The following is a 24,355-nucleotide window of genomic DNA, read 5'->3' as shown; positions in this document are numbered from 1 at the left end:
AATGCACGAGCGCTTATCGTAATTAATTATGCTGTTCGAGCCAGAGAGAGCTTCGCTGGAAAGTAGCTGCCCAGTACTTTAAAAATCGAGTGAAAGGCACAAAAAGCATACCTGAGTTTTGTCATACCGCGCGGCAACTTTTGCAACACAAAAAAAAAAAAACATTCAGCACGATGGCATGCAATCTGGACGAAATGTTGCGCGGTAAAAGCCTCGGTTGTCCCAGTGGGCTTTTAGACGACCACTAAAGCTGCATGCAAAAGCAATCCGTAACTTTTTAACAACGTACCTCGACTTCTTTGTGGCTGTAAGAAGGAATCGAAAGAAATTGACTTCGTATTCACTGTTCTTCTGCGTGAAAACGTGCCAACAGGGTTGATGTCGCCACTGAAATCGCAGGCAGTGCCGGCCAGGCGAGCGCCCCTTGAGCCTTGGGCTAAGCCACCTCGCGGCGTGTTACGGAGTTAGCATAATTACACTTCGCTGCGCTACGCGCCGAATGGGACGGCCTGAGCAACGGCGCGCAGCCGGGGCTGATCGCGGAGGCCACGGCCAGCCTATTGTGCTTCTTTCTCGCTCAACAGATGGCGCTTCCAACTTGCGCCCGTAGTGGCGCCGTTCGTGGCTTTAGCACAGCGTCTCTGTATGCAGCTCCAGGAAAACTTGCGGTCATCAGCTTATCTTTTAGGTGTTTCTTATACTGTGAATCGTCGTTAACTCTTTGAAAGTTGTCCACAGATCAGGCCGAGCGTAAAGTCCCTTTATCGGCGCTCGCTCAAGGCGACAGATATCGCTACGGAGAAGCTTTAATGGAACGGGAACCAAGCAAGCCAATGTTACAATAGTTTGCAGCTTTTCTCGGTTATAACATGCACCAAGTTTACTTCTCACTCAAGAATGAGGTAGAAGGGCGCATCAAGTTAACAGCCGCGTTCTAGACTCTAGCGGGTACGGTCCAGCGAAGGGGAAATGAATGTCTGTGTGTGAAAGCGACTGAACGCATGCCTTAGTGCGGTTACGCGAGAACTGCATGCGATTTCTGGGAGGATGATGAGTGGGTGTTTTCCGCATACCAGGAAAACCTATAACCCAGGTAGAACCCTATGTGTTTATTTCATACATGAAGCAAAAAGTAGTCACTGCAAACCTGGATTACACACGGAACACCTAAATTCCATTGTTGTGTATACAATCAAAATAACAAACAGTACACTCAGCTCGGCTCCATGTGGTCATGCAAGTTTGGACATTTTACGCAAGTCGTGCCTTTTTCAACCTGCTTGCGTTTCATTTGAGGGCAGTACTGACGCATACGAAGGCTTATATAATAATTGAGTAGCTTGACCAGCATGTCCTCTCTGTGGACAGTACCAGGGAAAGTGAAAGTGAACCTGTCTAGTACAGCATCAGTTGTTTTATCGTAGGAATCTATCAGACTTACGTATTTAGAGAAATGTTCTTCAGTTTCCATAAAAAGCTGATAGAGGTGCATGCTAGGGTGCGTGACTCTGCCCCTTGTTTTGCAGTTAACGAGCTCAGCTTCGGGCACCTTTGACAAGCCTTTATGACCCTCCGATGCTTTCTTGCACGTAGTGCAGGAGGTCTGATTGAAAATATTTCTGGATACAAACCGTGTAACATAAACAATTATACACTCAACAACACTTGCATCGTTATTATCCTACTCAAGCACTTCGTCCCACTCCCGGCTCCCTTCATCGATTAGGCCGTCAAGCCTCTCTTTCATCTGGTCTAGGTTGCTTAGTTCCTTCGATGCTGAGCTGTTATATGCGCTCTTAAAGTCAGCCAAAGTCACAACGCCGTACTGTTCTTTCTCGGAAGATGAACAGTTACCAAACATTGGTGGCTTCAAGAGGGAGTAAAGAGACAGCATACGCGGTACAGTTGCGAGAACGTTGGGAAAGTTGGATCTTCGTTTTCGCCACCCACTTGTCGAATAACACCAAAAAAACATTCCAACGGGTCCTGATTCATTTTTCCGGCATGGACATACCTGAAATCGCACTTTGTCAAGGGTAGATTGACAGCTCACGAGCAGATTTGAGCGTCACTCTTAATCCTACTGCAGTTGACCGACTCAGGAAGAGATCTTGAGGAATTTCTCCTTTTACAGCTTCTTCCTACCATTCGTCAAGCCGACCAGAGGCACCCTCAAGAACTTTAAGATCAATTTCAGGGCATCAGATAAGTTTTTCATAAAGATTGTGAACTCAACGTTCGACTCGACATTAAACAGCCGAGGTGCTCCTCTAGGAGCTGAAAACAAAATTCCTTTTGCAACGGAATTGCTGAAAATTTGGGTTTCCAATTTCACTCTCTTTTTAAGCACGTTAGAAAAATTAACATGGTTGCAAGTCAATTTTGGGCACACTCTCAGCTCAGTTGCGTTCTTGGTGACTGCTACAAACAAGGCGTCGTAGCAAGACCATTTAATGAACTTTCCGCCTTTCTTCAATACTTGTTTGTCCTACGGACGATTGCTTATGCACTTGGAGAGATCAGGTGCATCTGCGAAGACATGTACCTTTTGCGATGAATCCACTGGATGCTCAAATGCATTTACAACATGCCCCAGAGCACCGCTGATTCCAAGCTGTCTCCACATTGCTCTGTTAGTGGAGGCTCCATCACAAACAACTCCATCAACAAAAAGGCCCGCTTCTTCTAAGTGTACAATGCACTGGTGACTTGAAAAGCGATAACGTTTCCGCACAAGACTTGTAGCCAGTCTTATAAAAAGGCACGAAGCACTTCCCAATGTTACCAGTGCATCAGTGTAGGGTGAAATCGAAGAGCAAGCTTCGAAGCAGTGACTCCACAGCAATAAACATGACTCACACAGAAGCGATATCCGGACGGGAAAAGGCGCGTTAAAATCGGCTACGCGGGCAATATGAAGCGCGCGCGCGCATGGAAGTTCCCTAGCGGGCAGTAGCGGGCAGTGGGCTGTAGTGTTCCTGTATATGCTCCCGCAGGGAACTCCCTCTGCGGGAACTCCCTTTGGGAGCATATACAGGAACACTAGAGGGCAGCAGTTTGGTGCGCCCTCTCTTGAACTGCCGGCCAACTACTGCACTATCCTCTCGGTGGCGCGGAGCGGCGCCTCTTCCTTGCCGTTCGCTCACCTAGCCTACTCTTACACCGTGGTTGCGACTTCCTAGCTATGCAAACTTTCAGGGAGCCGTGTTCCGTCATGGAAGCTTGAAAGCTCGTTGTTCGGGGTTCTTTAACTGTATCTGCGTGCATGCCGGGGCAAGTTAGTTTCTTTACACTCCTAGAAGACGGTTTTCGCGGCTTCTAAACATCAGATTTCGTATTTAACGAGGTGATTTTACGAAGTGAATGGTAGGTTGCACCCAGGCCGAGGCTGAGAAATTGAGCAGGTGATTCAATTACTTCTGAGTATGCCAATCAGTCAATCTTTTATTCCTTAACACAACTGTTAAAAGAAAATAAACCAGGAGAGAATCTCCTAAAAACGCGCTTTTCTGCTGCAGTCGGTTCTGCAACGTGAGCTCTAAGGGGCCCGCACTTCACTGCTGTTACTGCTACTTCAGCCGCAGTGTTAAAGGAGTTCTCGACGTGCAAGAGTTGCTGCGCTCCACATAGCCAAGGAAGGCGCCCATTAATGGTCAGCAGAGGTACGGCCTGCACACGGATGACGAACCTGCAAACTACTTTTCACAGCCGCATATTCCGCACGTGAAGAATTTCTTCAAGCCAAACTACGAGGTTGCAAGCGGCAAGTCGTGTTTCTTCGATTTTAACGCGTGGAACCACGGAAAGAAGGTCTTTCAGTTTCGGCCGAGATTTACACCCAAAAGCTCAATCCCGATCATCCTGCCCTCTCGTACCCCAGGCGTAGAGCGCACGCGAACTTATCAATACGTAGACGAAATCCAAGCAGTTAACCGAAAATCTTCCGATTCCTTTTCACTACCGTCTAACGCAGGTTCATTCACACCGCCTTCGTTGTCGCTAAACCCTTGGGCCTCAGGGATAATAAACAGTGCCTGCGTCGACATCTGGAAGCACACTGCAAATTTTCGGAATATATGCTGAACAGGTTCTATAGATTTATCCCAGAATGCGCATCAATCCCCTTGGTTTTTTTTTTTTTCATGCGTTCCAGACACCTTGTTCTCGCATGAAAGTCGCTGCCTTTCGAGTTATCATAGACTTATTCCTTCCTTATTTGCATTTCACACGTTTTCTATACAAGTCCAAAGTCTGCTTTTTTTTTCTATTGAATCAATCCACCTCTCACCCTGCGCTGTTTTGAGCCAGCGTTTAAAACTCATTTACTCGCCATGGCTTCTTCATACTTACTGCCTAAATTTCTGGTCATTTCCGCTACTGTGAGTCGACACTTTTTCTCTACAGCTATTTAAATAGCATAGCGCCCATCTAGTTTCGTCAGACGCTCTTCACACATTATTTTACTCCATGCTTCCCGCGCGTGACCTGTTGCCAGGTAGTTTCAAAGATACTGCGCTATATCTGGAAGGAACCAAGAACCCGACAATTCGGCATTTTGTTTATCCTCAATAGATGGCAAGAATATGTCTTGTTTTTTGCACAAGTAATTGCAGAAATCTAAATTAATGTAGCTTTGAACTGAAAAACCGATTAGAACCGGACAAAAAAACCAAACGAAAAATAATTTAAGAAAAATACTAAATATACAAAAAAGTGACTTTTATTTAGCAGTCCCTGGGGCACTCATCACTGCTTTGATTAAAAGGGCAGGAAATAGTTACAGCGCGCCTAAGGAGCACGCCGCCTGGCCTAGCACTGCATTAAAGACCAACAGCACACCAACGCTCCAAGCTACAACCTATACGCCGGCGCCACGCGGAATACAGGCCGGTTGACCGCGTATGGGCGGGGACGCCCATTCGCCGCCACGGATGAGCAAAAAGCTTCGGCACCGCTACTTTGGCCAGAACAAGATCATTCGTCGACTTGTTGAGCTTGACTGTGAAGCTGCTCCCGACAGAGCTACAGCAGCACAGCGGCGCCGCGCACACCCAGACATTGTACTACATGTGCGCCTAAACCGTTATTATGCGCACTAATGGACGCTCTGTTTGCATGTTCAGTGATGTTTTTTGCACTATGTGTTTATTTTCCCCCACATTTATTTTCGTTGTAAAGCTACAGGTCGATGCTCCTTCAATAGCGGGGTAATGTGCAAAGCTTTATGATTATTCTTTGTTTATTTCTCAAAGCTGCCTGCACACGGCTTTATCACTTTGTTCTTGGTGTAAGACACGACCGGACGTGTCTCAAACGGTCGCACCCAAGCGTAACCGATCCTACGTTGTTCCAGACTGTAGCGGTTACTCTGCACGCCGTATCTCATAAGTTCGTTGTCAGCTTGAAATTGAGGACGGCCGAGAGCGCCGGGCATTCTGTCCACCGCCGAGTCATTAAGCTGTTTGTGGGCCAGAGTTTGCCTAATTAAGATTTTCTTTTGGAAGCCATTTCGATGTCTTCCTGCTCTGCCAACCGGCGGCGTGGGCTGGGCACGTTTTTATTTTTCTTTCTTTTTCTTGCTCATTCTAACATGTGTCTTCCTCCTGGCTGCACTGCCGTCGATACAACATGACAGTATGCTGTATATCGTCTGTGCCGAGCCAATCTGACCCGGACTACAGATAATCTACTGTAAGTAACGAAATGACACGCGCTCGCTGACATTGCTGCTTCTGTCGTTAATCCGAAAACCAAGCTTTACCGTGTGCGGCATTTTTTGTCCGTTTTAGCATCTGGAACATGGCGAGACGAAAGCAAACCCAGAAAATTTGGAGCAGCGCATTTTTCCAACAAGAAGTTGTTCCTGAACGGATGCTTTTTTTTGGCACATCATAAGATTGCGCCATAACGATCAATATATCCACAGATGCCGCCTGAGCATGCTTGCAGTTTTCTGCTATTTAATGTCGAGAAAGCACCCTACTGGTTTTATATGGCAGTCTTAACTAATCGTTGCGAGCGGAGCGCAAACTTTAAAAACAAGATTTTGCTGCGCATCGGAATATTAGACCATTCCAACATTGTGGCCATAACAGTGTTGCACAATAATCCACATTTGTCTCTCAATTAAAAGTGATGTCAAGGAAATCTGGACTTGGCAGTGCCATGAATAAGGCTTTATATAACACCTATTGTTCACAAAACAGCGCAAAAGGCATCAACAGAGGAAAGAAATACACCGGACGGGAGCTGAACACTCATGTCAATCTCATTACCTGTGCTGGGAATGTATATACGCGCTTGCGCAAGCAATTTTAAGTGGAGGAGAAGCACGATAAAAAAAAACGAAGAAGGCAATCGTAGAACAAAACAATGTTTCCATTGGTCAACTCCACTCAGCAGCTGTCTTTGTTTCTCTTCATTGTGTTTCTTGCACTCCTTCGATTCCATCCGCACGCGCGTTTGAATACGCAGCGCTGCTAATTAGATTCAGATGAAAGTGGAACAGCCGTCCGGAGTCTTTCTTCTCGCTAGCCGCCGTGTTTTGATTGGTTTGCGAACAATGGTTCGAAACCAACTCACCCAACTCGCTTCGTTTTCACGTGGCCGAATAACAAAGAGGGAAGGAGAAAACTTCCATACTCTTTGCCGTGCTCCGCGGCAAATAAAGGTCACCTTTAGCTGTATGCGACACTCCATGAGAGAGCCTGCCTACGTGCCACTAGGATGAAAACTGCGTTGACAGTGCCGAGGCCGTGTCCTCCAAAGGAACTCTCATGTATTTTTTATTTATTTATTTGGTCATACTGTTAACCCTCCAATGAGGGTCATTACAGGGAGGGAACAAAGACAAATACATTACATAAGCACTTCAATGGGCAATCATGAATCAAACTTCAAAATTTGTACACCATTTATCAAAAACATATTGACACTTAGCTCAAATTGTTGCACGTTCGCACTCTCCACAACATCACTTGGCAGTTTGTTGCATATTTCCATTACATCAGGGAAAAAGGAATACCGGTACACATCCGTGCGTGTGTTAATAGGTTGTAGCACCCTGCTGTGGCTTTTTTTCGGGAACCACATTTTAGAGGCGCTTTTACATAATGTTCTTTATTTACTTTTAATGTCCCTTGCATAATCCGAAAAAAAAGTTTGAGTCGATGTTTTATTCTTTTAATTTCCAGTGTTTTCAATTCACACTGCTGTACCATATCTGTAACCGAGTCAGTATGGCGATACTTGGAGCATATAAAACGTCCTGAAATCCGCTGTATTCTTTCCACCTTCTTTTTTAAGAATTTTTGGCGGGGGCTCCCCACAGCATTCGCATATTCTCGAACTGGTCGTATAAACGTTTTGTAGGTGACCATTTAATTTCTTTAGTCACATTTGAAAGCTTTCTCCTAAGAAGGCAGAGCTTTTGGTAGGCTTGTAAATAGATACTCTCAGTGTGAATATGCCAGTCTAGATTATGCGTCACTCTCACCCTTAAGTATCGGAAACTCTGTACCTCGCCCAAAGAATTTTCTCCAATATTATATTCAAATCTGATAAGGTTCTCTTTTTTACTTACGTGAGTATATATAGATTTTTTGTAGTTGATTACCATGTCCCAACTTTGGCACCACGAGTTTAATGATTGCCGGCATCTATTTAGTTTAATATGATCTTCCGCGCAGGCTAAAAGCGATAAATTATACAATCATCGGCTAATAGTCCGATTTTTACAGGCGGATCAACATTAGAAGGAATATAAGTAATATACAATAAAAACAATAGCGAGCCTATAACAGACCCCTGCGGCACTCCAGACACAACTTCACACTTTCCCGATTCTGACCCTTTGAATACTATGTTTTCACTAATTCCTAGGCTTGTCAATTTTAAATAGTAGGTTATGATGTGCATTTTTATCAAATGCCTTCGCAAAGTCTGTACACACAACATCTGTTGGCATTCATCTGTAGCTCTACAAAGGTCATGTACAGTTTCGATTAACTGTGTCACTGTCGAAAGGCCAGATCAGAAACCGTGCTGAACAGGGCATTATAAATAGTTTTTTTTCTCTAAACTATACATAATATGTTTTGCTATTTCATGCTGTAGGACTTTACAGCACACAGAAGTGAGCGAAACTGGTCTATAGTCGTTTACACATTGCCTATTGCCACCTTTAAATATGCACTTGAAACCTGAATAAAAGTTGGTTTTTCAGCGTTGACCAAAATATATGGTTTTCAACTCTGGGTTGTTGCATAAACGCACGCAAAAATTTTTCAGTCGTGGGTTCAACTACTTCTCTTCTATTACCTTTCTCCGCGCTGTGAGCTACGGGTACCTGTGCCTTCAGGAACATAACACAACGTCCTATGACACATGGCAAATACTTGCAAGGCAGCAATGAAACTGCACTCGATCGTTGAAGTAGCCAGGCCATCATACTTCTTTGTGACACTCATAAATGGTTTCGCGTCAGTGTGCTGCATGCTGTAGATAAACCTACATAACCGACGAACTCATCTAAGCGCGTGATGATAGGAAAAGAAACTGTGCTCACTTATGGTGAATTCCAATCGCGGGCCCGGAGCGGTCTGCACGCTCTGTGACAGAGCGCCTGAATCCGGCGCAGAGCGCGCGACCTGAAATTGCAATTGGAGTGCACTTGCTCTGGCCAGAGCATGCAGGCCAGAACATGTAGGGCGCCGCTATCGCCGCTGAATAAGAACGTCACGCAAACTTCCGGTCGGATCCGCCGATTGCGGCGGAGCAGTCCCGACTGCTCCACGGAGCAATCTCGGCTCGGCAACCGCTCCCTGTCTACGATTGGAAGACTTGATCCGTGCCTCAGATCTTCGTTTGGAATACAGTTGCTCCGAGAAGAGCAGGAAACGTTGCTCCAGAAGTGGTCCAACTCTGCGATTGGAAGTCACCATTTGCTAGCAGCCGGCGAGGAGGTGGTGTTGCCCGCTCTGCAGAGGCGTATGCGCTAGGGGAGCAATGCCTCAAATTAAGAACGTATTGCCCCCCCCCCCCCCCGCTCGATACAAGAAATTATTTTCGGCCCCTCCGCAAAAAATTCCGGCCTACGTGTGTGCCTCAAATCGCAGAGCTTTGCTGCTTATCAGAAAATACCACCATCCCATCACGCCTGCTGCTCTTCCCTAGTTAGTTGATTTCTAGCCTTGACTGTGTAACTAGTACTCAAATCTAGCTATGACTTGCGCGCCGAGAATACTGACCTGTTTCGGTTGAAACCGAATTTTCGAAAAATGAATTCGGCGCACTTTTATCGGTTTTTCTTTCTGTTTAAACCGAAAAGTCCAACTCCTAGTTGAACGTAATATGTACTGGTGACTTTTTTAACGACTATTCTGTGAAGGACTTTCTTCTGGTTAAACAGGCTCGTCATGGTAGCATTTTTTAACCGAAAACACCCGAGTTATATTACCTCCAGGCCCGTAGACACTTGGGCAGGTAGCAAGGAGCCCACCCTTGATCTCCTTTTGTACTTTTGTCGAAATAAAGTTGTTCCTCCTCCTTCTCCCCAGCTAGAATCTTATCCTGGTTGTAGGCCTTCAGGCCTTCTAGAGAATGCTCCCTGCGTAGTGCTGTAATCTACATTGGATAAGCCGTTGTAGGACTTGTCTGGGCGCTTTCATGGTAAGGAAGACAGCAATGAAAAGAGCCCAGATTTTTTTTTTTCAGAACTTATCTTGACCAGCGAAAGAACCACCCGTGACGCCAAATGTTCAGTACTGTTACGCTGAACCAGTGTTGCCGCGAAGCTACCGATGCAGCTGATTTCCTCTGAAGCACTCTTGGCCAAAAGCTTCTCTGATCATATCGAAGTCCTGCCTCCTGCATGCGACATATGTTGTGCCAGTAGGCGCTGCGGGCAGGACACTTTTTTAGCCCGAAAGCACTGCTTCATGGTGTGAGACCAACCAAGAATCTTGCGGGTTGCATGACCTTCAGGATGCAGAAATAAAACAAACACGGCTACTACTGGGGGCTCGAACCAGCGGCGGCACAAACAGATCAGTTTTGCTGGCCACTGCACGAGAGCACTATGCTGTCGCCGAAGCTTTTTTTTTTATTGCATGGAAATAGTGCTGAAAATAAATCTAGCTGGCTCTCCTATCTAGATGCATGTGTGTGCGTCCCAGAATTTTGATGTTAGGGGAGGTGCAAGCGTGCAGGGGTATGATGGCCTGGTGTTTTGTGGCGTAAGCGTGCTTACATTTTTCTTTATGATGTCGCCGCAGCCGATCACGCCTCGTGTTAAACTGCTGCACACTCTCACGCTGTGCATTGCACATCGTCGTTTTCTTAAACTTCCATCTGTGGCGCGGGCACATATGACCAGCTTAGCCTCGAGCTTACCCCGAAGTCTAATATCGTCACCAGACGTGCCGGCGGACCCAGCAAAGCGAAACTATGAGCCAACCAGGCTAAACACATGCTTTCTCAAGTCTACTCGGTTTAACTACGCTAGGACCCTACCACTTTTTATTTATTTTTGTCGCTGTTCTTGCATATGTTTTGCATTCTTTCCGCATGTAGCATTCTTTCTTCATTGATGACCTGTGTTCGTGCTGGAATCCCCCCTCCCTCCGTTCCCCGTAGGCAGGACCTGGAGAGAACCTGGAGGAGCGATGTTTACAGCAAAGCGTACCTGCACTGGAAGTTTCCTTTCGGGATCAGAGTACCGCAACACACGCAGCCTAGTAATCTGAGGAAGAAAATATGTTTAGGCAACGCTTTCGCGATGCCACGAGCGTCAGCGCTTTGCCGAAGCTACACGTAGCATGCCGTCGCGAGTAAAAGAGATTAGCACAAGTGACGAACGGCCATAGTGAGAATGCCCACGAGCGGCGCTGCGGTTCGCCAACCGCAAAAGTAATATCGAAGGTTCCGAATCGTTCCCATGTTTGCAGCCCAGGAGACGCCGGCAGGAAGCAAACATTGTGAAGCGTGCCGCTTTCCAAGCGTCGGAGTGCTGCTGTGCTGATTCTGTCGTTGTCCGGCCGTGCGTTACTCAGCACATGGGCTAGTTTTTTTTTTTAATGCGTTAGCATTAGAACCGCTATGTTTGAAAAATCTGTCCGTCCTTCCTTCCGTCTGAAGCCTCGGTTGCCAGGTGGTAAAGTGAAGAGGTAAATCCCCGGGAGCGGGAAGTGTGAGGGGAAATCAAGAGAGGCTAGGAGGCGACGGGTCACAGGTGGGAAGTGAAATGATGGGAAAATTCCACTCTCCACGTTCAGGAAAGAGGAGGAAGAAGGAACGTGGGGAGGGAGAACGATGAAATGGTGCGAGGCGACGGAGAGTGAAGTTCTCTTCTGCACTCGCATTGGAGAGGGGGAGAGAGTAAGTGGAAGAGGGCAGACAATGAGAGGATGGGGATGACAGGTTGTGGTGGAAAGGAAAGTTGAAAAGCGGAACGGCGTGTCACACTATGATTGTCGGAGTGGATCAGGTCACCTGCTGGCACTATATATTTGAGCCCGTCAGCGGCAGCGGCTCCTCCGTCCGGGGCAACACAAAAATTTATACATGCTTTTCCGCATCAATCGTTTACAAATCGCTGGCGCGGTTGTCGCGAGCAGTGATGTCTTATTCAAGACCCCTTGACGTCCAATGCTGCCCCGGCGATCCAAATTCGCATCCACAGAAAGCGACTTTGTCAGGCGAGACTTCTCCTTTTCTTGATAATCATCGTTCCGTCGCCCAGCTGAAGCGAATTTTTTTACAGAAATAGATGTCAAAAAAAAAAAACGGAGCATTCTTTCAAGCTGGACCGGTTGCTTTAGGAAGCAAGCCTTTCATAAAAAAAGGCGAAAAAAATGTTTTCTTCGGGCGATGACTGTCAGCTGAGCTCCCTTTGAACGGACAAGTGGGAACAGCCTAGAACTCTCGTCACCGGCGTGTCCGTCAACCGCAGCGCCACGCGATCGTTGACATTCCGTCGCTCCACTGATCGGTCACTTGCTATAAAAATTTTTGCTCGCCACTGTACGCACGCGTGGCTTTCCGGTGTTCGGCGTAACAAAACGAAGAGAGCTGTCGGTGAAGCATACACCTGCAATAGTTCAGAAGGTTGTCTCGACTTGTATTTACATAAGCAGCTCTCAGCGGCAGCCTTAGGTTGCGTTGTAAAACAAGCCCAGGTCACGGCAGAATTTTCTCCCGCTGGAATGCGTGAAATCCCCCCTGGGCCTTAATCAACATACTGTGGTGGCTGAACGCGAAAAAAAAATTGAAGCAGTATAAATTACTGAAGAGACGTTTGCAGATGGCGCGCCTTAACTGTCTTAGGAATCAAGTCCAAAGTAGGTGAGGTTTCAAAGCACTCACTTTGCGGCTGTAGACGCAGTTGGGGTCATTGAGTCCTTACTCACATCCTATAATGGAAAAGGCCTGAGGCGCTGAAGGTAGGCGTCTCGAAAGCACCTTTGCTTGCATGGGAGGCGCAGGGCAGGGCAGCTCAGCAGTCAGCCCCGGCCAAAAAACGTTGGTCCGAGAAAGAAAGAAAGCTGACGCAACAAGCTGCAATGGATATTTCCTGTTTTTTTATTTGCGGTTTGAGAGTCCATTGTGGGAACGCGTATGCATACAGTCAGAATGTTCAAGTAGCTCTCGCACACAAGTGGGAAATATGAAGGAAGTGCCGCTACTGGTAGGGCGCAGTGTGCTGCAGGAGTGGGTGCTACATATTGAGTACGCTAGCGATAAATATACAACGATATTCGGCCGAAACTAGACACTTCGTGTGCTTGTGAGGTGAAGGAAGAACTGGCTGCAGAAGAGGTAAACCGTTGAGATATTTACACTACGTCAATGGGCAATAACGCCAGTTTGAAAGTCTCACAGGCATTTGAAGGCGGAACTACAGCTTTCTTTCGAAGAGAGGAACGCTAAATGGGGTCACACTCGAGGTGCGGTGCGCTTTGATCGCTACTACGCCTAGTTGCAGTGCAGAAATTAGAGGTTCGACATCATTTCAGGTGGATCGTAGCCACCAATGGGATAAGTATCTATAGCTAAATACGCCTGATGCTGTTCGGGTATAGAAGTAAGTACAAGTACTGAGCCTGTTGAGGTGCTTTATGCAAAGTGTTATTAAAGGCGATTTTTACCCGGCTATGCTAGGCACGTGCAAGGTGGCGCTCCTAACGGCGAAGCAAGAAGGCTTGAACGTTTTCAGATGGGTTCACCTAGTAAAAAAAAATGTAATCAATGGTTCGCAACACATGCTTAAAAGCACCGCGTTCAGCCTCCAAAATAGTCCGCCTGCTGCAAAAAGCTGGCTTTCCGATTGTTATTCTGGTCGCGCAGATGTTTGGGGCTTAAGAGCTTATATCAGTATAGTTTATCTGTGTCCGCACTGTTGCGGCCTGCTCGCAATATATTGGTTTCGTGGCCAGTTTTGTTGTTGCACGTCAGCGCCTGGATGTTCGGCGCTTAGAGCGAGAAAAATTACATGTAGCCAAATCGTCGCGACCACGAAATTGTACGAGATGTTGACGAGCCAGCGTCTGCTCCTGTTCCTACTGACTGACAACGAGCGACCGGCCTTCCCTCCGCTATGTGCCCCGCGATGGTGGATTTCACTGGCTCTTCACTCTGAGCGCTGTGGTCTGAACATACCATTACACTACGTATTTTCGCCGTCAAAATAAAAAAAGTGGAAATATTTACCACTTCCGTCGAATAGCAGATGAGCCCATGCAGAAACAAAACATCTTTCGTCATGGGCCGCATGACTTATTTGCACTCGCGTGACTATCCCGGAATTCTGCTTAAACTGTTAGTGACTCGCTAAGAACGTACCACCCTCCTGAAAACCACCCGCGAGCCTCGTGCTGGGTCCGCTAGGAGCGCTAGTCGCAACCTGCCTCAAACGACTAGGTACACTGGTAGGAAGCAGGACAGTTGACCGTTGCCTTCTGCTATAATTCAATTGGCAGCTGCTCCGAAGGCTACAAGCAGCTGAGGATCGATATTTACCCCGGAACCATACATGTCACTGATGCTCACACGCAAAGCGCACCGCTTACAACCATGCATCACCGAGAATGCGATATAAATCCGCCGCCTCGGAGAAGTCGGTGAGATTTCCTTGCAAGTTAAGCTTGCAAGCAAGCAGCTCTTATTCAAACAGTCAGCACAGTAGGAATATACATAGTTGTAGCAAGAATGGAAAGAAGGCGAATACCAAGGACGAAATGAAAGGTCACGCATTCCTATAAACAAGTATACTCAAACACTCGTGTAAAAGGCTATCTTACAGCAGTAATGACAGACAAAAAACGCCCATAAAAACCAATTTTGCACGTTGCAAGCATTCCAGATATCTATGCGTCTACTTCCATTAGGCGGCTCTGTGACACGAAAGTTTGGCGAGAAATTAGTAATCACGCCGGTATTTTAAATTCCTAGCGATATACGATGCGTAAATGGTGCAGACGCAACGAAGATGTGACAAGTCCCGCTTAACACTGGTGCAGTGACTGAGGCTTTCATGAACAAAGTCTTCTGAATCCTGCCGTTATAAAACATAAAACAAGGGGACCTACAGCAACAGCACGGAAACGTTGAGTGGAAACGGACATCGACTGGAGCAGCAGAAAGATTACAGGGGGCCCATTGCCACTAGGATATGGCTGGGTAGTGTAAAGAAAGAAAAGAATTTGACATTGGCGCTTTCCGGTTTTTGAGCGCTAAACATTAGGGCCAAACTTGGATGCTTTTCATTCAGCGAATGCGAGTAGCGCTCTAAAAAGCCACACGGGACAGATGTTTCTGCATCGCTGCTCAGTCAATTATGAATAAGTTATAAGTCTTGCTTAGTTCCTGTATTGTTCTCAGCTGTATTTAGCGCAGCAAGGCAGTAAATCTCTTGCATTCTGCTCTGCATATAAAGCACTAACAATTTCCTGTTAATATTTTGTAGACATTCCCTCCTGAGCAATGCCGCGTCCTCCTGTGCGACACAACTGAATATGCCTCAAGGAAAGGCCTTTCAGACACGTTGAGCTGCAGCCGTTTGGGCAATTTCGGCTAGCAATAAACTTGCAAGAGTCTATTCTCTGCGCTAAGCGCCGGAAGTCCGCAATGAAGGTCCGGCCTGCCGCAGGACAGCGCGTGCTGATCGGTCGTCTCGCAGATTTCGCCTTCACGGCCATCTTGGAGTGCGAAAATGTTTCTTCTTTTGAAAAACGCCTTTTACGCTTTCCTGTTAGTTTCGCTCATTAGGAAATGGCAACCACGCCCAATATTAGGGGCTCGCACATATCTTCAACTGGTCACTGGTCTAATGGGGCCGCAAAACACTGATAACAAAGGATTCTCCATGCACTCAAACTTAAGAAGCGCGCTTTTTAGGCTTCCTCAACGGCGTCGCAATTTTTCTACCGAAACGAAGTTAGAGGAGAGCAAGGATAACAAGTCATTACAGCCTAGATGTGCCTCCAGCGTAAGCCATTCTCTGCGCGACGAGGAAAAACGACTATAATTAACGCCGGGCTGGTCATATTAAGCATTGTTTTCAACTTGGTTTTCCGGCAAGGTTTGCATGTCAGAAAGCATAAATTTCTCATATTCACCCTTCTAGCACCTCTGGTAATTTTTATACATGCCGTCAGGATGGCAACTTGCTGGTATACATTCATCGTTATTTCCCTGCAGCGACGCAATGAAAAAAAGAATATGAAAGTCTATACATGTTTACAGGACATACATTATAACACTTCTATGGCACAGAAATAATGAAATCGATTACTTATTCAACGATTTCTGAAAAAAGGGAAATGATTTTATACAGCTCGTACACATGCTTCTAGTAGAAATAACTACAGAAAATATTATTCCGCTTTCACGGATGATTTAACAAGCGCTTGCACCTCGTGGTCGTCGATAAACGCAAGCACCTTCCACGTAAATAGAAGCGCAGAGATATCCTCCTTATGCATGGTATTTTATAGCAAGCTCAAGAAGCAGTTCTCATCAGCTTGAGGCAAAGCTGTATCTAGAGTGATGACATGCACGACAGCCAAATAGCTTCATTAGCCCCATTAACTAAACCAGCGTCATTAATACAAATCAAAGGCAAGAAATAAATCTTCTTACCCGCACCTCCATGTCATTTCTTACCTTTTTAAGAATAACAATTAACGCAGAGCATTCATACGTTAGAGCTACTAGAGCCGCTGCACAGCTTTGGCAGGGTTTAGTACGAGTAACAAAAAATCATAATGGACTGCAATGTTCGAAATTTACCAGATCTACGTCGTGGTTTCTTGAATGACGATTCCTTTTCGACTTCAAAAACCTTCATATCCACAGCTTAGGAACGAGGTTTTTGTCTTGAGGTCACTACGAATAGGACGTTATTTCAAAGGACAATTACGCGCTCTCGGGCTCAAGGTAAGCTGAGCATCGAAACCGTGACGTTCTCCAAGGACGCAGCGACAACGCTAATGTGCGACAGCGACCCAAGGTAGCAAATATACTTCCAGGAAGCTGAAAAGTGCACATTTTTCTTTTGTTCCTTTTGTATAAGGGCTGAGTTCATTGGAAAAAGCGGCAGCCTTACAAGCGTTTCGTGCAAGAAAATCTGGCCTAAACCTCAGAGATGCATATAAGGAATTTCGGCACTACCTGAACACTTTTTCTTAGGAGCTATCAAGAGACTCCACATGATATGAAGTGCCGGCAAGAAGATTCTGGTGTTTTTGCTGTATCTATCAAGCTTCTGCACTACTAGGCGTTTTGTCAAGCACTCTAAAAGAGTGCTTGACAAAACACCTAGTAGTGGCTCCTTCGCAATGGTACATCACTGCTATGGCACAGCCGAGAACATCGTAGTCAGTGGCCAACGTCAAAGCAATGTTATAATTCATTGTCCTCGACTGACAGCCATACCGCAAGGTCTTAGTGCATTCAAGGATGCCACTCTTCCAACAGATCCCACAGTGACTTACCAAAGCCATGCGCATGGTAACCTCACAAACAGATGGTAAGCCGCGCATCATCACCCTATCCAGCTCAGATCATTGGCTGTCATCGGTACAGTCCACACGCTGAACGCCTTGAATATTGCAAATAAAACGCTGAGACTTCGAAAACATGACAACTTTTCATTGCCTGAGGGCGACGACCGCAGGCAGGAGAGGCAAAAGTTTAAACTTTCTGGGGTAAGACGACTACACAGTCGACATAGACACCTTTCTAAACGGCAACAGACACTCAGACGTCTAAAGCGGTCTGTTAACACAAAGCTCAAATGTGACACCCGGCTAATTTCACATCGCAATCCCCTAATGACGCCAGCTGTCGGAGCGCTCAACTCACACACAAAGACCGGGGGAGATCCAGCTAAGTTCAGAAGGCTCTGCATCGCCAAATGAGAAACGGCGTCTGACGCCCACGCCACTCGTCCGGCACGAAGGCCGAAGACATACATGCAGGAATGTTCAGAAGTCTTCGCACCATCGGATATTAAAAAGGGGCTAGTCTGAAGGTCCACTCCATAGCGTTCAGCCACTTTCTATTTTCACGTCTAAGGTGCCGTCCGCAGTGACCATCGTACACAGGCGTCCACTAGGCGTAGCTATGCGCGGTCGCCTCTTACGCGGAACGCAGTTTCAGTGGCATCCGCAGCTGGCGGCGACCATGTCGTCATACTGCTTGAGCACCACATTCTCGTTCTCGTCGAAGTAGAGCAGGCTGATAGAATAGAGCTTGTTGGGAACGCAGCAGGGCGCCCCTACTCCGGCCGTCAAGCTGAGCTCATTGACGATGCTCTGCACGGTGGCGTGGTTTGTGGGCAACTGGTTTTGGCCCAATGGGAAATAGCACTGGCCCTTGCAGTGGTATGCATTGTAGCCCTTGGGCGAGATGATCCAGCTCGACCATCCAATCTTCTCGAAGTCCACGTACATCTCGTGCCGCGTGCAGCCGAACGGTTCGTCGTGCACCTTGGCGCCAGAGGAAGATTTGCCCCCCGAGGACGAAGCCTGAGGAACTGCCCGGACGTTCCGTGGACTGGGGGCCGGCGTCGGTCCGTCGTTGTGCGGCACGGAGACCGGCAGCCTGGCGCCGATCGCTTGCGTCGGCAGCGATCCTCCAGCGGCGTCTGCGCGGGAAAAGCAAGACAGCCACGTACGTGAGCAAAATGAAACAATGTCCACAGTTCTTTGGAATGATTGTGCGTTACCTCCCAGTTCAAAAATCACTGGTTATGATGCTGATGATTCTTATTAATATTATGAGGGTTATTAGTAATCATTATGATGATTATTTTGGTTATGAATCGCTGACTATGATGACGAATTCGCGAAATGATTAGTTAATCCTGAGTAGAGATCAGTGATTCTCAGAATGTAAAGAGGCAAAATTTGGCTCCGCAAGATGTGTTTGTCATGCGCTCTAAGGAGGAAAAAATAAACACCTAGCATTTGCGGGTTCCTTGAAATGCATCAAAAACCTTGAAATGCTGTAAAACCTGCTGAAAGATGAGGCCCCATGGTGCTCGATTAGGCACACAGTCACACAGACATGCTGCTCTTTCGGTTATGTGCTGCTCTGAATTCCATGAAGTTGCTGCGTTGCAAAGAAATACTGATGATATACGAGTATCTGTTGAGGGAACATAACTTAGGCCGTGAAAGAAAGTTTAAAAGGAGCTAAGAACACTAACGTATAGGCGCGTTCTCCACGAAGAGCAGCTAAGAAACGTACACTAAGCATCAAATTTCATTATCAAAACCGCGCAAGCCAAAAAGCGTTCATTTCCTCCTTACAAAGCTGCCACTATGACTGGATCAATAAGCTGAACTTAGTTCGACCTTATTAAAGTTGGGTGACGGCTACATTATATGAGCAGCTACACATGCGCTCCTATCGCGGCAGCATTCAGCGCGCAAGTCTTCCAATCAAGTCTTTCCCAACTTTTACGACTGGTGAACTTGAAGGGACATATGAAGACAAATTTAATTGAATATAGCAGCGCGTTCTAATCACACTCTCGCCTAAAAGGGAGCTTCAGAAAGCTAGAAAAGCACCCAAATCAAAACACGCGTGTCGCCATCACCAGCAGATTCCGCAAGAAAACTTGCCACACAGCGCTAAACAGACACGGACGCAGGGAGACAAAGAGGACTTGCGCTAACTTACAACTGAACTTTTATTGCATGAAACCAGGCAATATAAGCACTTTCTTAACAGTGAAAAAGAGGTAACACTCCAACAACGTTATCGTTGAACAACATTACGGATTAGCAGACATGAAATGCATTTCTTTGTCCGATGAAAACACGGAGGCAGCACTGACGCACGTACCTTCTTTACGCGACATTATAGTGAACGCCTCTATAACTTCCCTTGTCAGCTGATCTTTGTGGCAGTCAATGATAAGAGAGCTTTTAAAATCCGGATAACAACCAGGACACTTCTTTGTTTTTCCATCTTTTTCTTTTGCGCTGATGTGGCCAGCAAGATGTCCTTTGCAAACGTGCATCATAGTCTCCGTCATTGCCATGGCTGCCTGCAAATCTAGGGTGCTCGGATTCGACACAAAATCCTACCGCCTGAACTGCGGTGGTGGTTCGGCGGTTATTTGCCATCCCAAGGACACGGCGTCAGGATATGCAGGATTATGAGGTCAGAATGGCAGGATATGCCCGCCTTCACAAGAACGCTCTATACCTCCGACTACAAGCAGTGTATGGCCCTCATCGAAGTGAGCAGGCCTTCCGGGAACACCCCTTCATCTCCGGAAGGTCCACGGAATTCATCTGGCAACAAGTCCTGCCAACTCTGAGGTCTCTGCTCCCTAAGAAGACAAGCACAGCGGTGAGAAACGTCTACTGCACAGACGGAATTTCCCTTCCTCGCGAAGTGTGCCGCGTGCTTGAACTAGGACTAATGTTCGCTGTTCCGCCCAAGAAAACAGCCCCAGAACTGGTCGCAATGGTTCACCATGCCTCCAGTTTTGCTGCTGACTCGGAAAAAGACAGATGCATTTCCGAGACCATGGACGCTGTGGTGCGGTATGAACAGACCAAATGTAACATTCCTATTACACGTACTGTCGCCTATTTAAGAGAGAACTTGCTTTGTTTGTTGATTTCTGACAAAGAAGGTGGGTTTGCCGTCCTACCTAAAGCCACCTTTGACTCCAAGGCCTTTTCGGCCATTAACTCCGTCTTTGGCAGAACAAATGTCTCTATAGCGTCTGTGAAAAAGAAAGCGATGCAGTTAGGCTCCAAGTTGAACCTTAGTGGTCTTCAAAAGAGTATGAAAAAAGTGAAAATGATACTCTGAATATATTCTTTTCAGCAAAAACTCATAAGGTCGATTGCTCCCTTCATGTAATTGTATCCGAGAAGCGGTCATGGCAAAAATCGCTGTCGAACTTTCTCAAGAACCAATTGATCATGCTTGAAGTTGAAGACCCGTATCAGACAAAAAGTTCGGTTGACGTAGTTATATTTCTGAAAATTCTAAGTGATGGGTTAATGGCATTTTCTATTGACGTAAAAGATTTGTTATTCTATCCCCCAATACAAGCTACTTTTATACGTAGAACAGTGCAAAGACCGTCATGGCTCGGTAGATTTCCAAAACGCCTCAGGGGTGTCTGTGCAATGGTTCCTTGAACTGCTAACGATGTACCTATCCTCGGCGTTTTGTTCTTGTGATGAAACCGTCTACCTTCAAAAAATGGGAGTTCCTATAGGCTCTTGCATCCCTACAATTTTAAGCGACATCTTTTTGGCATCAGTGGACAGGAAGTTAGCTCAGATTCTGGAAGGTTTCTAAGTGGTTAAAATTTTTCGGTATGTAGACGACTATTTGGTTTTGACGAGCGTAAGCGGACAGAACTTTCACGCCACTGTGCAAGAAATCCTAAAATGTTTTAGCATGCCTTATCTCCCTTAACCCTTATCTCCCTTAAAATAAGATCTATCTATTCAATTCCTGGACATAAAACCGCACCTCCAGGCACGTCACACATGCTGGTCCTATGACCCACAGTGTAAAAAACAGGTCCTTCCGTACCACTCAGGCCATTCAGAAATAGTGAAACGTGCTGTCGCTAACTTATGCCTCTCCGACGCGCTGAAAAAGTCTTGTACACATTGTACGGCGTCTAGCTTTCTTAACCAGTGCAACAGGCTAAAGGGAGCAGGCTACCCGTCTTATCTTCTAGTTTCTGTGGCTCAGAAGTTGCTGAAGCATACAATGTCTAATTTCGGAAAGGCTGAACCTAGACAGCCCATTCAAGAGAAAGAAAAGATAAACAAAGTGACTGTTATACCATATTGCCCCACCCTTTCCCACTATCTAAAGAGGATAATGAGCCGTGCGAAAGTGCAGTTGGTGATCTCCGCTCCTGAAAAGTTACAAAACTTGTGTAACTGCGTGCACCCTCGTCCTAAAAAAGCCAAAAAATGTAAAAAGAAGCATAAAGACCGATATGTCACCTGTGAAACGAATGTAATCTATTCTATTCCGTTGAAATGCGGCCGGAAATGCATAGGGCAGACAGGCAGATGCCTCAATGACAGGTTGCGAGAACACAACAATGATGTCAGGAATGGTGTCAAAGGGCATCTTGCTGGCTACATCAACGCAAAAGAAAAAGATGGAAAAACAAAGCAGTGCCCTGGTTGTTATCCGGATTTTAAAAGCTCTCTTATCATTGACTGCCACAAAGATGAGCTTACAAGGGAAGTTATAGAGGCGTTCAATATAATGTCGCATATAGAAGATACGTGCGTCAGTGCTGCCTCCATGTTTTTATCTGATAAAGAAATGCATTTCATGTCTGCTAATCCGTAATGCTAATCCGTAATCCGTAACTTGGCCCGTCTACACCGATTTTTAGAGCAAATTCCGGAGACCAGGCTTTGACTTCATTCCTGCAGAGGCCATCCGCTCCATAGCGGTGGCAGCCAGCCCTCCTCGGTATAGGCGTCACGAGTTTCAATCGAGTGGTGGGAAAGTTTCTGGGTTCAATTTTCTGAGTCATAAATGCGACTTCTCCTGCCGGACAAACGTCAACGTAGCCAGAAAGAGCCAGAGTAACAATTTTTAGTCAGGTGTTTAACTGAATGAAGTTGTCTCCTCAGTGTTCCCTTCAAAGCTGTTGCGCGCAAAGGTTTTAATATTTCCAAAAGTGCTTCGAAAATTCACAGTAGCGTCTCTTAGTCAACTGTTCCGCACGTCCACATCTGGAAGGCTACTGGGTCCCAACACGCTGTTCATTGCATGGTTACGCAAGCCGGTGTTACCGGTAGGTATTCAGGCGCCGACCGAATTGATCAGCCGAGGTCCGCAGCTAAGGCGTGTCTGGAGCGCCGATATTGACCAAGCGCAGTCACTGCACGGCACCTACGCAGATTGGTCCGCATGTAGGTAGAAATTGAGCAGAGAGCAATCTCAGCCGGAAAAAGGGTACGCGAGCTCGCCTTGCCGTTGCAGTGCCTGATGGATCGAGCAAGGCGCGCGCTGCAGGGCTTCGCGGTGCACACCTGAGACAGACAACGTCATTGCGTCGATCCTACTGGACGGCGAATAACTCGGCGGCGCGGCTTGGGTATTCCAAGAATGCCGCCTCTGGAATCAGAGCAGAAAAATGAAAAATATATAAAAACCGTTGCGTTGGCATTCCGCGTTCGACGGTCTCAGTTGAAAGCTTCATGGAACAGGACCCGCGATTGCGTGCGCGCGCGAAATCGGTTAAACTCGCATGCTTACCTCGTCACCGCCTGGAAAGTGGGGATCACATTTTTTTTTTAAGGCGAAAGCCTTACTAGCCCAATTACGAGAAAAGCCGGCGGCGTATGTTAGTGTGTACTCGCAGATGGTACAAAATATCCCAGCGATGGGAAGAAAACCACCGTGACGTCCTCAAGCGGCTGTAGGACGCACAGAGCAAGTCGAGCACCGCCATTTCAGACAATCGTCGTCTATGTGTACCCTACCCCCCGTGGCTGACTATAATGTGGCGTCAGTATTCCTGACCACATTCGTACCAAAACTGTGAGCAAATATTTGTCGTACAGCGTTCCGGGTGGTGTCATACCATTTCTCTTCGCATATAGCTTAGTGCTAGTCAAGTTAGAAGCTAACTTGCGACAGTGATTCGAACCGACCACATATGCACCTTCAAATGAATGCCTTCCCAGACTTTACCTCTTCCATTAAGGCGCGGTTCAGGTGGCCCCCGAGATATGAGACAGTTACTGCGTCATTTCCTTTCCTCAGAAATCGATTTTTGTATTAAAATTGTGACGCAGCCGTTCGTTGTGCACAGTTGCGGGAGGTGTCATACGATTTCTCGTTCCATATATAGGATACGTTTCTTGGTCAGGTTGGGGTCCAGCTCACGGCATGTATTCGAACCAAGTGTCCGATTGTTTCACTCGGACCTTTGTGCATTCAGCGTTTGTGGAATCAGCGTTCGGAGGCGCGTCTTCGTATCGTTTCTCAGTGCGCAACCTGCGTCGAGGTCGAACGCTCACGATGACGCACTGTTGCTTTCGCCACCACGGCGCATGAGCAGCCTTGAGTGCCTTTTTTCTCCTCAGGACGGCTATGTCAGCTGAAGGACAGGAAGAATGCCAACAGGATACGTGTACTCAAACGTGTTAACGGAGAGCTGTCACCACGTTCTCGACCTACGGGTGGTCACAAACATTTGGTCCAAGTAAGTGGCGTTTATAGCACTGTATCTGCAGTCATTTCACACTCCTGCTAACAAGCATGTCTGAACATTAGATTATTTGAAACAACCAGTGCTTCCTGAAGGAAGTATGCTAGAGGTCCACACGAGAAGGCCCGTGAGGTTTCGTGCAGCCACCTGGCTCTAAATATTTCGGCCTTTGTACCAGAACCGGCATGTCAATAGTTTCTTATTGTTTTCTTCGCCCACACTGCTCTTCTTTATCGTTGTCCACACTTTGACACCAGGTGGTTGCTCAACGTGTCTTCTTTGCATGTCAGCGAGGAGGCATAGTTCCTGTGCGTCTATATAGTGGGGTAGTAATACCTACTATCCTTAGCTTTCAGCCACCATTTTACCTTCACTACGTAGAAGGCAGCAATATATATATATATATATATATATATATATATATATATATATATATATATATATATATATATATATATATATATATATATATATATGGATACGGCTGAACCTTTTAAAATGGGCGGTAGCTCAAAACACCTAGCCATGTCTTATGAAATTTTACTCTTGACTTGATTTTAGCCACCAATTAGATAACCTTCGCTTGGTTACTTCTACCCGCTTAAAATCTGCTTTCCCTTCACT

At 46.5% G+C, this 24,355-nt stretch overlaps 1 protein-coding gene across 1 annotated transcript in view; it reads right to left on the bottom strand.

The window, feature by feature from the left end:
• Positions 1 to 6,831: 6,831 nt before the first annotated feature.
• Positions 6,832 to 24,355, bottom strand: part of LOC144115703 (bone morphogenetic protein 2-like) — a 396,927-nt gene continuing 379,403 nt past the window's right edge. Inside the window, exon 6 of the mRNA XM_077650176.1 lies at positions 6,832 to 18,145. Coding sequence (XP_077506302.1) covers positions 17,655 to 18,145 — 491 coding nt within the window. The 3' untranslated portion in view covers positions 6,832 to 17,654. The remainder of the gene's footprint in view (positions 18,146 to 24,355) is intronic.

The sequence above is a fragment of the Amblyomma americanum genome, chromosome 1, assembly GCF_052857255.1.
Source record: "Amblyomma americanum isolate KBUSLIRL-KWMA chromosome 1, ASM5285725v1, whole genome shotgun sequence".
NCBI classification, from domain to species: Eukaryota; Metazoa; Arthropoda; class Arachnida; order Ixodida; family Ixodidae; genus Amblyomma; species Amblyomma americanum.
Note: the sequence above shows the minus strand (reverse complement) of the source record. Positions and strands in the feature narration are given on the sequence as shown.